The 16114-nt window shown below is 42.5% G+C and overlaps 1 protein-coding gene across 2 annotated transcripts in view; it reads right to left on the reverse strand.

The window, feature by feature from the left end:
- Nucleotides 1–16114, reverse strand: part of LOC139948763 (uncharacterized) — a 46205-nt gene continuing 30091 nt past the window's right edge. The window contains exons 3-18 of one of the 2 annotated variants that reach the window (XM_071947079.1): nucleotides 15888–16024; nucleotides 14019–15373; nucleotides 13913–13964; nucleotides 12455–12576; nucleotides 10818–11846; nucleotides 10207–10341; nucleotides 8496–8757; nucleotides 7377–7511; nucleotides 6625–6746; nucleotides 6040–6184; nucleotides 4976–5195; nucleotides 3160–4010; nucleotides 2893–2981; nucleotides 2135–2276; nucleotides 767–867; nucleotides 1–416 (exon numbers count right to left, since the gene is read on the reverse strand). In XM_071947079.1, coding sequence (XP_071803180.1) covers nucleotides 246–416; nucleotides 767–867; nucleotides 2135–2276; nucleotides 2893–2981; nucleotides 3160–4010; nucleotides 4976–5195; nucleotides 6040–6184; nucleotides 6625–6746; nucleotides 7377–7511; nucleotides 8496–8757; nucleotides 10207–10341; nucleotides 10818–11846; nucleotides 12455–12576; nucleotides 13913–13964; nucleotides 14019–15373; nucleotides 15888–16024 — 5068 coding nt within the window. In that variant the 3' untranslated portion in view covers nucleotides 1–245. Of the gene's footprint in view, nucleotides 417–766; nucleotides 868–2134; nucleotides 2277–2892; nucleotides 2982–3159; nucleotides 4011–4975; nucleotides 5196–6039; nucleotides 6185–6624; nucleotides 6747–7376; nucleotides 7512–8495; nucleotides 8758–10206; nucleotides 10342–10817; nucleotides 11847–12454; nucleotides 12577–13912; nucleotides 15374–15887; nucleotides 16025–16114 lie in introns of both variants that reach the window. The other variant, XM_071947078.1, reaches the window with a different exon arrangement.

Consider the following 16114-nt stretch of genomic DNA (forward strand, 5'->3'; position numbering starts at 1 on the left):
TTTCTAAATCCTCTCGTAAGATGGATTGAAACGTCTGGAATGAATCAAGAATTAACAAGTTTCTGGTTTCTGGTTTAACTTCAGAAAATGCTTTAGGAAAACGTATATTCGCAGAAAATTTATAAGAATCTGTTCTAGGTTTACCATGATGAAAAGTAAGAACATATTAATCTTAAAATTGCTTAGAAAATTACAACCAGGATAAGAAGTGTTAAAAGCCAACTGCTTGGCAATTCAACTCGACCTCATCTGCGACTGAAACGACCGTCATCGTTGATGCGCCAAAGCCAGTTCTGGCAGCTGTCTGGAGCAGGTACTGCATCTAACAGAAACTCCCCGTTGAGTAGGAATTCTGCAAGCTGGAGACCGATGAGCCTGTTCTGATGCTGGACCAGGGTGAAGGGTGTTGGTACGCTCTACATAAATAATAAGAACAAATATAATAATTAGGAAGGCTAATCATCCTTACTCGCAGCTAAGAGCTGAATTGCGAAGGATGTGGCTACAACATGTTCAAGAAGCAAGGCTTCACGCATGGCATAAGGTCAGTGCAAAAGTTACATTCTAAACTTTGCGGGTGAAAACCAAAAACAAAACTCTAACCTTTCTTCATTGTTTAATTGAGGCTTAAAAATAAATTTGTTATCGCGCTCGTGAATTAGTGCATTTGCGTCCCATATCCAACTCGGCCTGGTTGGATATGGGACGCAGAAGTGCTATATTTTTCCGTATTCCTCTCGCGCATGTGCGATATCTTAAATTGTACCTTTGAGAGGGCTGTTTTAGCCACGTCGCTGACCAGAACACCAGAAGAAACCTTCATTCTAATTGGGTCCGAGCCATCAGTGAAGACAGTCACAGACGTTTCTGCAACAAACAAACATTAAAAGATAAACAAACTGAATGAGGCTTCAATGATTACTGAACGCAATGTTTTACCAGGAGCAAGTTCGGGTGCGACAAGACTTGACTAGACCGACTAGACTATATCAGAAACCATCGAGCACAGGGAGATTGACTTATATGGAACCATTCACTGGAGCATGGTCGACTATGGTCAATTCGAGAGCTACGTCACAGTTTCTGGTTTCAAATATACAGCTCTGGTCTGGTCAGGTCCGAATTTCATAGAGCTGCTAAGCAGACAAATTTGCTTAGCATGAAATTTCTTCCTTGATAAAAACAGGATTACCAACTGAATTTCCATTTGTTGCATATTGCTTGGTACTGGTATTCAGCTGTTGCTTGCTTATCCAGAAAATCACGGGAAATTCGGTTGGTAATCCTGTTTATATCAAGGAAGGAAGAAGTTTCATGCTAAGCAAATTTTTGTGCTTAGCAGCTCTATGAAATTGGGCCCAGGTCTAGTCGCTCACCCAAACTTTCTCAATTCCCATACTCCTGAGAAACAGTCTAATCAAAAAGTGCAGTAACAGTTTCATTTCATTTATTAAAGGCAGTGGACACTATTGGTGTTTACTCAAAATAATAATAACTTACTTGGAGAGCTGTTGATAGTATAAAACATTGTGAGAAACGGCTCCCTCTGAAGTATTGTAGTTTTCAAGAAAGAAGTAATTTTCCACAAATTTGATTTTGAGACCTCAGAATTAGATTTTGAGGTCTCGAAATCAAGCATCTGAAAGCAAACAACTTGCATGGGTATTTTTCCTTTCAATAATGTCGCAACTTCGATGACCAATTGAGCTCAAATTTTCACAGGTTTGTTGTTTTGTGCATATGTTGAGATACATCAAGTGAAAAGACTGGTTTTTGACAATTAATAGTGTCCAGTGTCTATATTTCTGGTCGTGAAGCCAAGGACTCTCAGACGAGCAAATCTGATCACTATACTAGCCAAGAACCCAATGGAGAGAAATCAAGGAACGGAGTTTCAGTTTTAGATGTGGGAGGAAAAACCCAGAGAATTATTCCAAGGAAAACCCACGCAGATAGGTAGGAAGTAATAATGGACACAAATATTGTGTGACTGTGACTCCTCAATACGATGCCGGTATGACTTTTGTTATTTCAAATATCAAGTAACAATGAACAATTCCAAATCTGAAGCCAAGGCGAAAAACATCATAATTACAGTTTGCCTTGTACAATGTCTTCAGTTGGTTATACTTACTCAAGGAGTTAAAGCTGCTAGGCAACCCTGTAGAAACCCCCGAGGTGAAGGACCGAAAGCCAGAAGTTTGGATTTCCCTGACGCCAAAACTGTTAGAGGTTCCGCTTGGACATGGGGCGTTGGGATTGCTGCCAGTCTCGGCCTGAAAAGAAGTTATAATAACAACAATAAGCATTTCTTGTATATAGCTCATATTACAAAAGAGTCTCTATGCGCTTCTGTGATTAAATTAGATGGGTTTTAAGTTAGCGTGGAACAGTCTTGACATTGTTGGGCTCCATAGTTTAGGTGAAGCATATTTAAAGGAACGTTGACCATAGAACTTTGTGTGGTCTGAAACTGCTATGACAAGACCTTTCAAACTGGAACAAAGTTACCGAGGAGGGTGATAATCTTGTAGGAAATTCACGTTTCTTTGATTGTATTTAAACAGTTGTCTGCCGTGCGTACACGTACAGTTGCATGCAATATTTCACAAAAATTGCGGATTTGTGAGACGTATATATAACGACCAAAACCCAATGTAGAAAAAATGTATGCTGCCATGGAATCTGTTGAAATTAGTGGCTTGTTGCAGGTAAAAATTCGAGGTTATGAAGCTTTGAAAATTTTCCGACCCAGAAACGGGCCCTAATATGTAGGACTCTGTATCTACAGATGAAGAGTATTATAGGAGAGATGGCAGCTCTGCATACACAATCCACTATCGATCACCCAGGTCTAGTGCCAAGACTACCCCTGTGCATAGTTATACTCACCGAGTCATACACAGTCCGTGAGGAAGACCTCTCCACTGATCCAACGACCCTGTTGGGAAGGAAACTCCCTGGAAGCTCCAGAGAGACATCTGAAATAATAAAAAAAACATTCATGACGAGAAACGTTACTTTCAATAAAATGAAACAAAACGGATATAAAGTTAGGCCTCGTTTCTAAAATGCGATACTAGCTTTAATGCAAATTGTAAACTATGAATATTCATTTATGGGCACTTCACTCAAAGAGGGAAAAGCTTTTCATTTTACCATGTTGGTCCCCCGTTTGGTCTTGGATGAAGCTGTGAGCTGCCAGGCTGTTGGCTGAAGACAGGCTCATGGTAAGTAGCTCTGGGACACCCAGTAGTGGACTTGCGAGATTGGCATTGTTCTCGGGCAAGGTGCCGTCAATTTCGTCAGCTTGGAGGTTCATGTTGAAATCAGATGCATCTGGCAAGAGTAGACCAGGAGCATTGACAGCGGGGCTAGTGCCTTCTTCTTCTCCAATGTTGGTCTCAGGCAGGGTGCCGTCAATTTCGTCGGCTTGGAGGTTCATGTTGAAATCAGATGCATGTTGCAAGAGTGGACTGGCAGCATCGGCAAGGCGGCGAGTGCCTACTCCGATGTTGTTCTCGGCCTGGGCGCCATCAAATTGATCGGCATGAAGGTTCATGTTGAAATCAGATGCATCTGGCAAGAGTGGACCCGCAGGACTGGCAGCAGGGCGCGTGCCTTCTCCGATGTCGTTCTCGGCCGGGGCGCCGTCAAATTGCTCGGCTTGAAGGTTCATGTTGAAATCAGATGCATGTTGCAAGAGTGGACCGGCAGCAATGGCAGTGGGGCGAGTGCCTTCTCCGATGTCGTTCTCGGCCGGGGCGCCGTCAAACTCCTCTCTTTGGAGGTTCATGTCAAAATCAGGGGCACTTGGCAAGAGTGGACCAGCAGCATTGGCAGCAGGGCGAGTGCCTTCTTCGATGTCGGTCTCGAGCGGGGTGCCATCAACCTTGTCAGGTCCGTACATACCTAGACCAGGTCCATACATGTCTAGTCCAGGTTCGAATGAACCAGGTCCATACAGGTCTTCATCACCCTCCGGTTGGCTCGGTGGCTTTTCAATGTTACTACATGTTGGAGAAACAATTTTAGGTCATGTCAGCTTGCTTATTTTTATTTATTTTGCTCTTTTTTTTTTAAGTTCACCCCGAATGAGGCTAAAAGCTACTCTTGGTGAATGGCTTTGAAAAAGTAAAAATCTAAGATGAAAATAATTCAGGCTAAGAGCTGAAGGTAGGAGTTGATGTTCCTCTTTAAGCAGTCTAGGATGGAGGGAAACATGCACCAGGCAAGGAGTTCCAAAAAGATGCAGTACGTGGAATAAAGCTGATGGAATGTCACTTTGTTCTGCATCTCAGCAAAGCAAGAGTGTATGGGTGAAAAGAAGCAGTAAGTCTGGTTTCAGGCTCAAACACCCAGATAGGAGGAACCAGGGCCCATTTTCATAGAAGCACAACAATTTGTTAAGCATGAATTTTTTGCCTCGATAAAAAAAAGATTACCAACTAAATTTCCATTTGTTGCATACTGCTTGTAACTGGTATTCAGCTGTTGTTTGCTTATCCTGAGAATGACACGGAAATTTGGTTGGTCACCCAATCTCATGCTAAGCAAATTTTTGTGCTTACATGTAGCAGCTCTATGAAATTGGGCCCTGGTCTCCATGAATAAGTACTGCTGCACTAAACAGTAACCCTGTGCAATTAATTCCTCTTCTCTTTACAAAAGGCATTATATTTGGTCCCTGGAACAAAGTAGGAGAATTTTATGGAGTAGTGGGCTGACCTACAGTATACGTACATATGATGTAGGCTTTAAAAAACTTCTACTGCTAATTAATCTCAACATTTCAAAATCAGACTAAAAAGTAGGAAGAATATCATGCCTGTTACAATAAGTGCACTGGGACGTTTTCATGCATTACACAAACACACAGCACCCAGGGCTTTACGTCCAATCCGAAGGACGAAGCAATAGTGGTTACATGTATGTGTCTAGCTTAAGGATCCCCAACCCCCAACAAAAAAATTACCCTTTCGGTTGATTTTGCACGATGTCGTAGTACTGGGTGATATCAAGGCTCTCATCTAAGGAGACAGATTGCTGGGATGCTCTGAAGTATTCCACCTGTGGGCCTCTTGGGGTGCAAGGTGTGACGGGCTCAACACATACTGCTTTGGGGATACCAAAGGGGGCTTCAGGTGGTGGTTTCAACTCCTCCTCGATGGCTCGTACATTGTAAAGCTCATCCACTACGCAAGTAGAAAAATTTGCATAAAGAGTCGTTGGTACAAGTTTTAATGACATAGATTAAGGGAAAGCTACATTTAAGGCGAAGCATACCTTGGGTTTTTTGAACCATTTGATTGTTTTGGTCCTATATACAAATGTAAATGTACACAATAAACTAACATCTGAAAATTTCGCTTCAAAAGGTGGTCGCGTTTTTTAAGATAATAGCAGAAAATCCAGAGCGAATACAATACACGGGCAGGAAGAACAATCCCTAATAGGAATACACAATCTGAGTGATGATGCAGTGATGAATACTGAGACCCAATTATGTAGCACCAGTATACGGGTTTACAAGGTGCTCTGGCGAATACAGCAGCCACAGCCAGAAACACCGTGGCGAACCCCTTCTCTTTTCTTTTCGTTCAGTGCACTGGGTTCTTTCATTATGCGTTACACAACACATGGGCCAACGGTTTTACGTCTCATCCGAGGGACGAAGCAATGGTTAAGTGTCTTGCATAAGGACACAAGTGTCATGGCTGGGGATTCGGACCCATACACTGCTGATCAGAAACACCAGAGTTTGAATTCGGTGCTCTTAACCGCTCGGTCACGATACTTCCACATCTGAAACGTATTTACAAAATATGATCAACTGTTTAATACTTTTTACATGCTAAAATAACTTGAGGAGAAAATTATTTTAGTGACATTGTTTTATTTGGACATGGCTTTAGTTTCCCCTCTGTTCAAATCTTTGTGAAGGAACCAAGGCTTATAGCATATAGTCTGGCCCCTCTTCCAGACAATGATTGTTAACAGCCAAAGCTGATGTGGTATACAAGGAACGTTGCAACTCACCGAGGTCATGTGGGAAGTTCTCCAGGACTTTGGCAGACGAGGGTCTCTTACGGAAATTGGTCACCAGTCCAGTTGCAATAAAATCACGAACTCTAAGATCAGCATTGATAGGAACATCTTCCAGCGGGGGCGGAGCACTCCCAATCTGTTGCACAAATCATGACAAATTGTATTATGTTATGAAGCCTTGACCACCTCATACCCCAAGGGAGGACACAATCAGCCAACCAGTGGCCATAGCAGGAAACAGCGCCACCAACCGACTGGGGGTGCCTAGTTCTGATGATGACTAGTGATACTAGTCAAAGCATAAACAATTTTTTAAACAAAGCTACCAACGAGGTCATGTAGCATGCACTGCAGTTGGTTGCTCCAAGTTGCCTGTAAACATTGCCTCGTGCGACAAGGCCCTTATGCCCTTTCCTTTTGCAGCGATATTTGCAAGTGAGTTGAGCAGAGTTGAACTGCTTGTGACGACAACATTCACTTTAAGCATTCTCATTTGCATGAAATATGAACCGGGCTGAAGTGGTTGAGCATCTTTGCAAAGTTAGGCAAAGCTGCAGCAAGCACTCTCATACTTACAATGAAGATCTTGACTGGGACGCCTTTCAACCGTCGGCACCATGGTGGGTCTCCACTAATAGCGCAGATGAGGGTGCAAAAGCCACTCCACACGTCAGCTGTTCCGTTATACATTTCACTTCCTGCAATTGAGCAAAAGTTAAAAAAATTCCACAAACAAATGGTTAACCTGCAACTTGCATCGACAACCTGCACCAACGTGTTTGCCATTTCGTGGCGTATCATGGCCAAGCGGTCATGCGCACTGGACTCAAACTTCAGATCAGAGTGTGGGTTCAAGTCCCGGTCTGGACACTTGTGTCCTTAAAGGCAGTGGACACTATTGGTAATTACGACAAACAATTGTTAGCATAAAACCTTACTTGGTAACAAGCAATGGAAAGCTGTTGATAGTATAAAACATTGTGAGAAACAGCTCCCTCTGAGGTATCGTAATTTTCGAGAAAGAAATAATTTTTCATAAATTTGATTTCAAGACCTCAGAATAAGATTTTGGGTTCTCGAAATCAAGCATCTGAAAGCACACAACTTTATGTGACAAGGGTTTTTTTTCTTTTATTATCTCGCAAATTCGACAACCAATTGAGCTGAAATGTTCACAGGTTTGTTGTTGAGATATACCTAGTGAGAAAACTGGTCTTTGACAATAGCGTCCAGTGTCTTATAACCACCATTTTCCTAATTTATTATTCCAAGGGCAAAAAGAATCAAAAAGCAGACTGAAGTAGGACGAATATCATGTCTGTACTTACTTGCAACTTCTGGTGCCATGTAGCACTCTGTGCCTTCCAGTTGAGTAGTCTGCAGCGTACCACCGTCTAGTCGCTTCGACTCTCCAAAATCAATCAACCAGATGTGGTCAAAACAATCGGCCATTATGTTTGAGGCTGAGAGAAATACCATTACAACAAAACTTTTAAGGGGTGCATGTACTTTTTGTAAGACACAAAACACAATGTCCACAGATTAACACTAAACTTACACGGTTTGAAAAAAACGAAAGTAGAAGGCTTCCCTTAAAGTATTACTTTAAGTGGCGTAGTTTTTGAGAAATGATAAACACATTGCACAAAAATAATTTTTTTCTTCCTAATTTTTGTTTCTTTTTAAGCAAGGTCCCCACTGTTTTTTTTTTTTTTCCCCCACAAAAAAAGCAAAGGAAAGAACAGATGCCCTCACAATCAAATCATTCGAATTCCTTTTCATAGAGTCCTCTGTTTCAACAGGCAACAACCCATCGCCACAAAACACACATGTAGACCAAAAGATCTGTGCCAAATTTCACTTAGCTTCTTAGGCACAAAAAGTAGCTTAGCACAATCAAATTATGTTTTCCAGAATAAGGTTAGCAGTGAAAACACCATTCCACAAGTACCAAGTGTGATAGGTATCCTGCTAACTGCAAAACAACCTTTTAAGCAATATACAAGCAGCTCTACGATTGGAGTGTTTAGGCCGAGCGGTTAAAAGCACCAAACTCAAGCTCTGGCGTTTCTGTTCAGCAGAGCGTGGGTTAAAATCCTGGTCGTGACACTTGTGTCCTTGAGCAAGACACTTAACTATCAGTGCTTCTCTCCACCCTGGGAGTATATGGGTAACTGTGAGGGCAGAGATGGTTCTTGTAATTGATTAACTTAGTGGGCTACATACTGGCAGCACAGGCTGTATACTCCCCAGGGAGCTGAGAGGGTTTAAGGAATTGTGACCAGGAGTACTTATGTTGGAAGCGCTTTGAGACGCCATTCGGGTGTATAGTGCGCTACATAAAAAACGATTATCATTGTTATGATTATTATTATTATTATTATTATTATTATATTGGGCCCCGTCCACAGGTTGTGACACCAGTCGTTAAAATGGCTTTAACTTACGTTTGATGTCCTTGTGGACAATACCCTTTCCATGCAGCCAGTCGAGTGCTTCGAACAGCTGTTTGATAATGAACAGCGCCCTCCCTTGTCCAAGAACAGTCTCACTCTCGATGAGCTTCTGCAAGGTCTGGCTCGGATGGTACTCCGAGAAAAAGTACACCATATCCCCGTTCCTCATCAAGCCAAGAAGCTTATTGATGTTGGAGTGGGCCAAATCGCTCCAAATAAGGGCCTCGTTGGGCGAGAACCTTCCCAAAGGAACCTTAAGGAAAACACATTACATTGTTTGTATTTTAAAGGCAGAGGACACTATTGGTAATTACTCAAAATAATTATTAGCATAAAACCTTTCTTAGTGACGAGTAATGGGGAGAGGTTGATGGAATAAAACATAGTGAGAAACGTCTCCTTCTGAAGTGCCATAGTTTTCGCGAAAGAAGTAATTTTCCACGAATTTGATTTCGCGACCTCAGATTTAGAACTTGAGGTCTTGAAATCAACATTCTAAACGCACACAATTTCGTGTGAAACAGGTGTTTTCCTTTCATTATTATCTCGCAAGTTGGATGACCCATTGAGCTCAAATTTCCACAGATTTATTACTTTATGCATATGGTGAGATACACAATCTGTAAAGGCCAGACTTTGACAATAACCAATAGGGTCCACTGCCTTTAAAAAGTATTGATTGAATCTGTGTCCAATTTCTTACAGCTCCCTAAGCACAAAAAAGTTGCTAAGCACAATAAAATTATGCTGACTAGAATTAGTTTACCAGTGGAAAACCATTCCACAAAATACGATATAAATTTTATAGCCATAGGGCCATGTCACACGAGGCAATTTACAGGCAACCAGTTCCAGGCAATCTCCAAGAAGAGAATCCATTCTCAATTGAATGTTCACATAATTTTCTTGGGAATCGTTAGACATTGTTCGAAAAATTACTCATACGCTACCAAAGTGTTCCTGTAGCATGCACTGCAGTTGGTTGCCTCCAAGTTGCTTGTAAAAGTTGCCTCCTGTGACAAGGCCCATAGACTACATTAAACAACTTTTTGGACATATTGTCAGATGGTTATAGAGAAACAGGCCACTGATGGGGACATACAAAACACAAGTAGGACTGTTCCTTACTCCATTACAGAATGTAGTGAGAATTTGGTTGTGATCAATCGCTGTACATGTGAAGTACATGTACTTCGTTACAATTTCTCCACACATGCATATTCTGGGGACGTCAACATCTAGCAAGGGATGAATCCGATCGAGAAACACCCTTTTAATGCACGCAATAATAATGGTGTAGCAGTGTGGTGTGGACGCAAACCCGTTCGCTCATCCCCCGATTTTTAATTCAAGTTCATACTGAACTCGGAGGCCACATAATTATTTTAAAGTGAAAAATCCGGAAGATTCTTATGCCTTAAAAACACATTGGTGCACCAAGAAAATGAGCAATGGTTACCTAAAGCAAATACATGACACTAAACGGGACACTGACAGAGCACCAGCGCTCTCACATGAACAAGGGACGTCGGGAACGCAATGTGCGTGATCGTGTGAATGTTGTTCATGAAATCACTAACAACCTTTGTGACAGACAACTGGCGCCAAAAACAAGGGACGTTGGTCTTCGGCTCTCATGTGAAAAGGGCTTTAATCAAATAATTTTGTCTGAGACTTTTTCAGACCAGCAAAAGTAACTTACTCGTTTGGCGACAAAGTTCATTTTGCTATCTTTGTCCCGGACCAGAAACACGTCTCCGAAGGTTCCTTGTCCAAGGAACATCAATTTGTCGTACTGGAGTCCTTCCTGATATTTTCCATTTTTTATCACCATCTCCTGGAGAAAAAAAAAAGAAAAAAAAAAATACAAACAAATGAAAAAGTAATTTATGGAGAGAACATATCTTTATCATGCTGCCACCATCCTGGTCATGTTCCCTGTATCGATTGACAGCAATAGATGCTAATATCATCTGTACATAAAGGAACCAGACTATCTTTTTCCCTTCCAGCCTCGGTTTAATTACATTGAGTTGAAGGGTACAAGAAACAAGATGGACGCACCATGGGTAAAGGTCTATTGGGGCAACTGATATCCTACAGCAAGCTCACCGATTTCGAGACCTCATCAAATTCATGGAAAATTACTTCTTTCTCGAAAACTACGCTAGTTCAGAGGGAGACGTTTCTGACAATGTTTTATACTGTCAACAGCTCTCCATTACTCATTATCAAGTAGGGTTTTATGCAAACAATTATTTCGAGTAATTACCAACAGGGTCCAGTGCATTTAAATCCTGCATAAAGTCTTACTTTGCAATGCAGCACTCCGTCCTGATCTTCTTGGAATTCCTTGTGATTATGCTTGACGATTCTCACAACCAAAGGTTCTACATCACTCCCCTTTCCATAGCAGACTCTAGGGGTATCTGTACCATCCTTGGGAGCCCCCGGACCCGGTCCAGCCGCACCTCTTTCGGAGGGACCATCTTCAAGACCAATATTAAGCAAAGCACCCTCCAGGGCCTTCCTAGTGGCATATTTAGGACTCATGGAGGTAGGAGACTTGAAAGTCAAAGCTGGCGGACCTCTCGGCCGTTCCTGTTGGCGAGTAGGAGGTGGTTGTCCAGGGGGTAGACTGATCTGAGTCTGACGCCCAGTGTCATTGTAGAATCGCTTTACGGCTTCCGAGTTGTGCTTGGTGGGAGGCATCTGATTATCTCTCTGTTGACATCTGTGGGTCCCATCCAGCATGTACTGCTGCATGGGTGTGTCTCCCGCTGGTCCAGGTTTCCCCAACCGCCTAGGTTGAGCAATCCCGCTTAAAGACATCTGCTCCATCCCAGCCCCAAGCTCATCAACTGCTCCAACTGAATCCTCTCCATCCAGGAAGGGTGCTCGAGCCCTCTGCTTCATTCCTTTCTGACGAATTCTGGGCTTCCTGACACCAGGAATGTGGCTGTCACCTCCTCCGAAAGGCTGCTCTTCATACTTCTTCTCATTTTCCTTCTTTGTCTGGATGTCTTTAGCAGAGATATCTTCGGGTTGAGGGAGTGCAAGCTCTCTGACCATAGAGACCAAATCTTGCTTGGCCCCTGTCGCCTCTCCGCGGGCAGCATGGGGGTATCTTTCAGACCCGCCAAAGTCTCCCTTCTGAGACTCCTGCTTGTCTTTCTTCTCCTTCTTCTTCTTCTTCTTCCTCTCCTTCTCAAGCTCCTCACTCTCATGATCTCTCTTCAGCTGCGTCTGCCGAGGTCTCTTCCCATCATCTCCATCATCGTCGTCTCCTTCCGCTCTGGTCGGATTAAATCCGTTCTGCAACGATGGAAGAGTGACCCCAACCTGTGAAGAACAGATGAATAAATATAAACAGACTCAGAGATAATACTGTTCCCTTATTGTCAAAGAAATCCATGGACAACACACGTACGATGTGTGGAAGACCATGTACACCTAGTCTTGGCTCAAGGTGTTAGCTTTTTAATACAAGGCCCTCTCTTGGTGCAATGTGACAATGACATTGAAGTACATGTATAATGGACATCACGCTAAGCGAACAATTAACAACAACGGCTTCAACCAACGCAGAGCATTTGACTTGGCCTCCAAATCACATGTCAAAATCTAATCGCAATTAAAGAAGGAACAAAAAAAACATGGCCCAGCCATTCGTCCATGGTGGAGACAGGAAAAAAAGCGGGGCCCGCGAGGAAAGCGAAATGGGAAAATGAAATAAGCAGAAGTCTCAAATGCCTGAATTTACCCCTGGGTAGAAAGAAGCAAGTCTCGTGCTCAGGGACACAAGTGTCACGATGGGGACTCGGACCTGAACTCTGATGAACAGAAACACCAGATTTTGAGTTAAGTGCTTTTATCCGCTCGGCAACGCAACCCCACCGAAAAAAACAACTAGATCATCGTCAAAGAAGTTTGAGTGAGGGATTAATCACCTGTCCACTTTCTTTCATCGGTTGGTCAGCTGGACAGGTCCCTTTCCCTCCATTGCCGCTCGTGTCATTTGTGGCACTCTTAACTTTGTAATGATCATCAGAAAGACGCTTTGTGGTATCTTCTGTGCATGGAGATGAAGCATAATTTTCGTACATACAATACATGGACAATGCCTCTTTATAAAAAGTACATCTTTACCAATATGGCTGCCTTCAATAAAATGTGTTTGTTATTATGATTTACTCTTGTCTCTTGATGGAACTTTCTATTGACATCATCAAGTCGCCACCTTAGAGGTAAACTGGTGATGAAATAATGAAAACGCCATAGAGTTTTATATGAGAACTAGAGGGCGCACTGGCCTATAAACATGTACACGGCCATTTTCTTAGTTGACAAAACATCATCGCACAGTGTGTGTTTGTGCGGCCATTTTGTAAGTTGACAAAACAGCATCGTGTTGTGTCCAATAAACACAAACTCCAACGTGTACTTCATATCCAATGCGTGTACGTAATGGTGCGCGTGTCTCCTATCGGTCCCGTCGCACTTGTGTAAGCAGCATCACCAGTGCGCCCTCTATAGTTCTTATATATAACTCTATGGAAAACGCACAGACTTTCACATGTGGCACACAGGTTTGGACAAATGAACAACTAGACTGGTCCCCTGTCCATAAGAGAAAAGGATGGGTATTGGTTTTACAGAACCAGCGATACCATGTGATACAAGGTACATCGTTTACAGTACGTACATCTGTATGATGTTTTATATGTAAGCGTAAACACAATTTGAGTGCGAAATTAATGTGAGATCATTCCCTGTGATCATCAGGATATTGCCGCATGTGTACAGCCCTTCTATGGTGTAATTTATGAGCCTCTAAGTGTGACATAAGATGTTCAGGCTAATGAACAACCTCCTTTTGACACCTAGGTGAGGGCGCCCTACTTAAATGATGGCATGTGCTCTAGGTCCATCAAAGAAACTTAAATATTACCAACTCATTAACCTGGTTTTAATACCGCTTAAAGCCACTGGACACTACTGGTAATTACTCAAAATAATTGTTATACATTGTAACAAAAGCTTACTTGGTAACAAGCAATGAAAAGCTGTTGTAAAAAAATGTGAGACACGGCTCCCTCTGAGGTAGCAGAGTTTTTGAGAAAGAAATAATTTCTCAGTAAAATATTTGAATTGATTTCACGACCTCACGATCTGAAAGCACATAACTTTCTGTGACAAGGTTGTTTTTCTTCCATTATTCTCTTGCAACTTTGATGTCCAATTAGGTTAAACTTTTTACAGGTTTGTTGTTTTGTGCATGAGATACATCAAGTGAGAAGACTGGTCTTTGACAATTACCAATAGTGTCCAGTGTCTTTAATGCATTTTGACTGAAAGTGCCCCAATGCCCAGAGTGGAGTGAAGAGACAGACCTTTCTTAAACTTACTTTTGGTTGAGAAGGTTTCCTTGGAAGCTTCTTCAATGATGTTTGTATCCACCTCCTTCAGCAACTTCTCAGTTTTGTTTTTCTCGTCATTTTTATCTTTTGGATTCTCATCTTCGCTATCTCCCTCTACTTGGAGTGGAAGGTCTGTCTCCTGATGACCTGCCTCCTGTTGTTGGGTGCATTTAATTTGGTCATCCTTTAGCAACTTCTCAGCGTTGTCTTCTTTCTCTTCTTCAGAAGGCTGGACCGGTTCATGGTGTTGGTTCTGCAGAATTTGGTCCTCCTTAAGCAGCTTCTCAACAACGTCTTTGTCTACTTCAGGGGGCTGGATTGTCTCCTTGTAATGGGTCTGTTCAATTTGGTCCTCCTCCAGCCACTTCTCAGCGTTGTCTTCTTTCTCTGCTTCAGAAGACTGGACTGTCTCCTGGTGTTGGTTCTGCAGAATTTGGTCCTCCTTAAGCAGCTTCTCAACAACGTCTTTGTCTACTTCAGGGGGCTGGATTGTCTCCTTGTAATGGGTCTGTTCAATTTGGTCCTCCTCTAGCCACTTTTCAGCGTTGTCTTCTTTCTCTGCTTCAGAAGACTGGACTGTCTCCTGGTGTTGGTTCTGCAGAATTTGGTCCTCCTTAAGCAGCTTCTCAACAACGTCTTTGTCTACTTCAGAAGGCAAGACTGTCTCCTTGTAATGGGTCTGTTCAATTTTGTCCTCCCTTAGCAACTTCTCAGCGTTGTCTTCTTTCTCTGCTTCAGAAGACTGGACTGTCACCTGGTGTTGGTTCTGCAGAATTTGGTCCTCCTTAAGCAGCTTCTCAACAACGTCTTTCTCTACTTCAGAAGGCTGGACTGTCTCCTTGTAATGGGTCTGTTCAATTTTGTCCTCCCTTAGCCACTTCTCAGCGTTGTCTTCTTTCTCTGCTTCAGAAGACTGGACTGTCTCCTGGTGTTGGTTCTGCAAAAATTGGTCCTCCTTAAGCAGCTTCTCAACAACGTCTTTCTCTACTTCAGAAGGCTGGATTGTCTCCTTGTAATGGGTCTGTTCAATTTGGTCCTCCTTTAGCCACTTCTCAGCGTTGTCTTCTTTCTCTGCTTCAGAAGACTGGACTGTCTCCTGGTGTTGGTTCTGCAAAAATTGGTCCTCCTTAAGCAGCTTCTCAACAACGTCTTTCTCTACTTCAGAAGGCTGGATTGTCTCCTTGTAATGGGTCTGTTCAATTTGGTCCTCCTTTAGCCACTTCTCAGCGTTGTCTTCTTTCTCTGCTTCAGAAGGCTGGACTGGTTTGTGGTGTTGGTTCTGCTGAAGTAGGTTGGTCTCCATCAGCTTCTCAGACTCGAGAATGTTTATGTGCTTTTCATATTCCTCCTCTTCTTTTCTTTCCTGGAGAATGTTACTGTCCACAGATGATTCGTCTGCCACCTCAACTTTGGTCGACACATTTTTATTGAAGGATGTAGAGTCCCTCCCTGTCAAAAAGGAAACATGCAAAATAACATTAGAATTTCAGAGATAACACCAATTACTTCCAATAGACCAACTGCACAACTAATATTTACATGTGATCACGTGACCCGAGATGGGTATAGAAAATACAGCTACACAGTAAGACATGGGAAGACTCGTACCGATGGACCATAATCGGCTGTATTTTCTAGAAATAACACGTTTAATTCAAAAGGAAGCCGGCAAAGTTGAATGTTGTGACATTGATTTAAATCACATTTGCTGTTTTATAAATCCAGTATTCTACAACAGCGGTTTCTTTGAGAGTATGGTTAGATTACGTAAATTACCGAGGTTTGAGCGAGCCCACACGCCGTGGTTTTTGCGTTATGCATGCCGTGAAGCTTATGATAAAACCTGGGAAGACCAGCCTGGGGATCATCTGAAGGGGATGAACTTTTATTTACAAATTAAAATGTAGGGCCACATGCATTAAGTACCACTAAACTCACACACGTAGAAAAACAATTAACTTACCTGTTTTTAGTAAATTTTGCAGTTCATGTACATGTTGTTGCTTGACACAACCGTAACAAAATCCTGTTAAATTCGGCCTCGGGGGAAACACAGCAAAGTCTTCACTAGGCGCCTGCCTTTCAAAAGGAGTCGAATCACTGAAAAAAATAATGATACAGAAATAACACCAGATAAAAAAAGGAGTTCACTTTCACCCTTTGTAAAGTTGTGTACCACAAGATCATGCT

This window comes from Asterias amurensis, chromosome 16, assembly GCF_032118995.1.
Source record: "Asterias amurensis chromosome 16, ASM3211899v1".
Taxonomy (NCBI): Eukaryota; Metazoa; Echinodermata; class Asteroidea; order Forcipulatida; family Asteriidae; genus Asterias; species Asterias amurensis.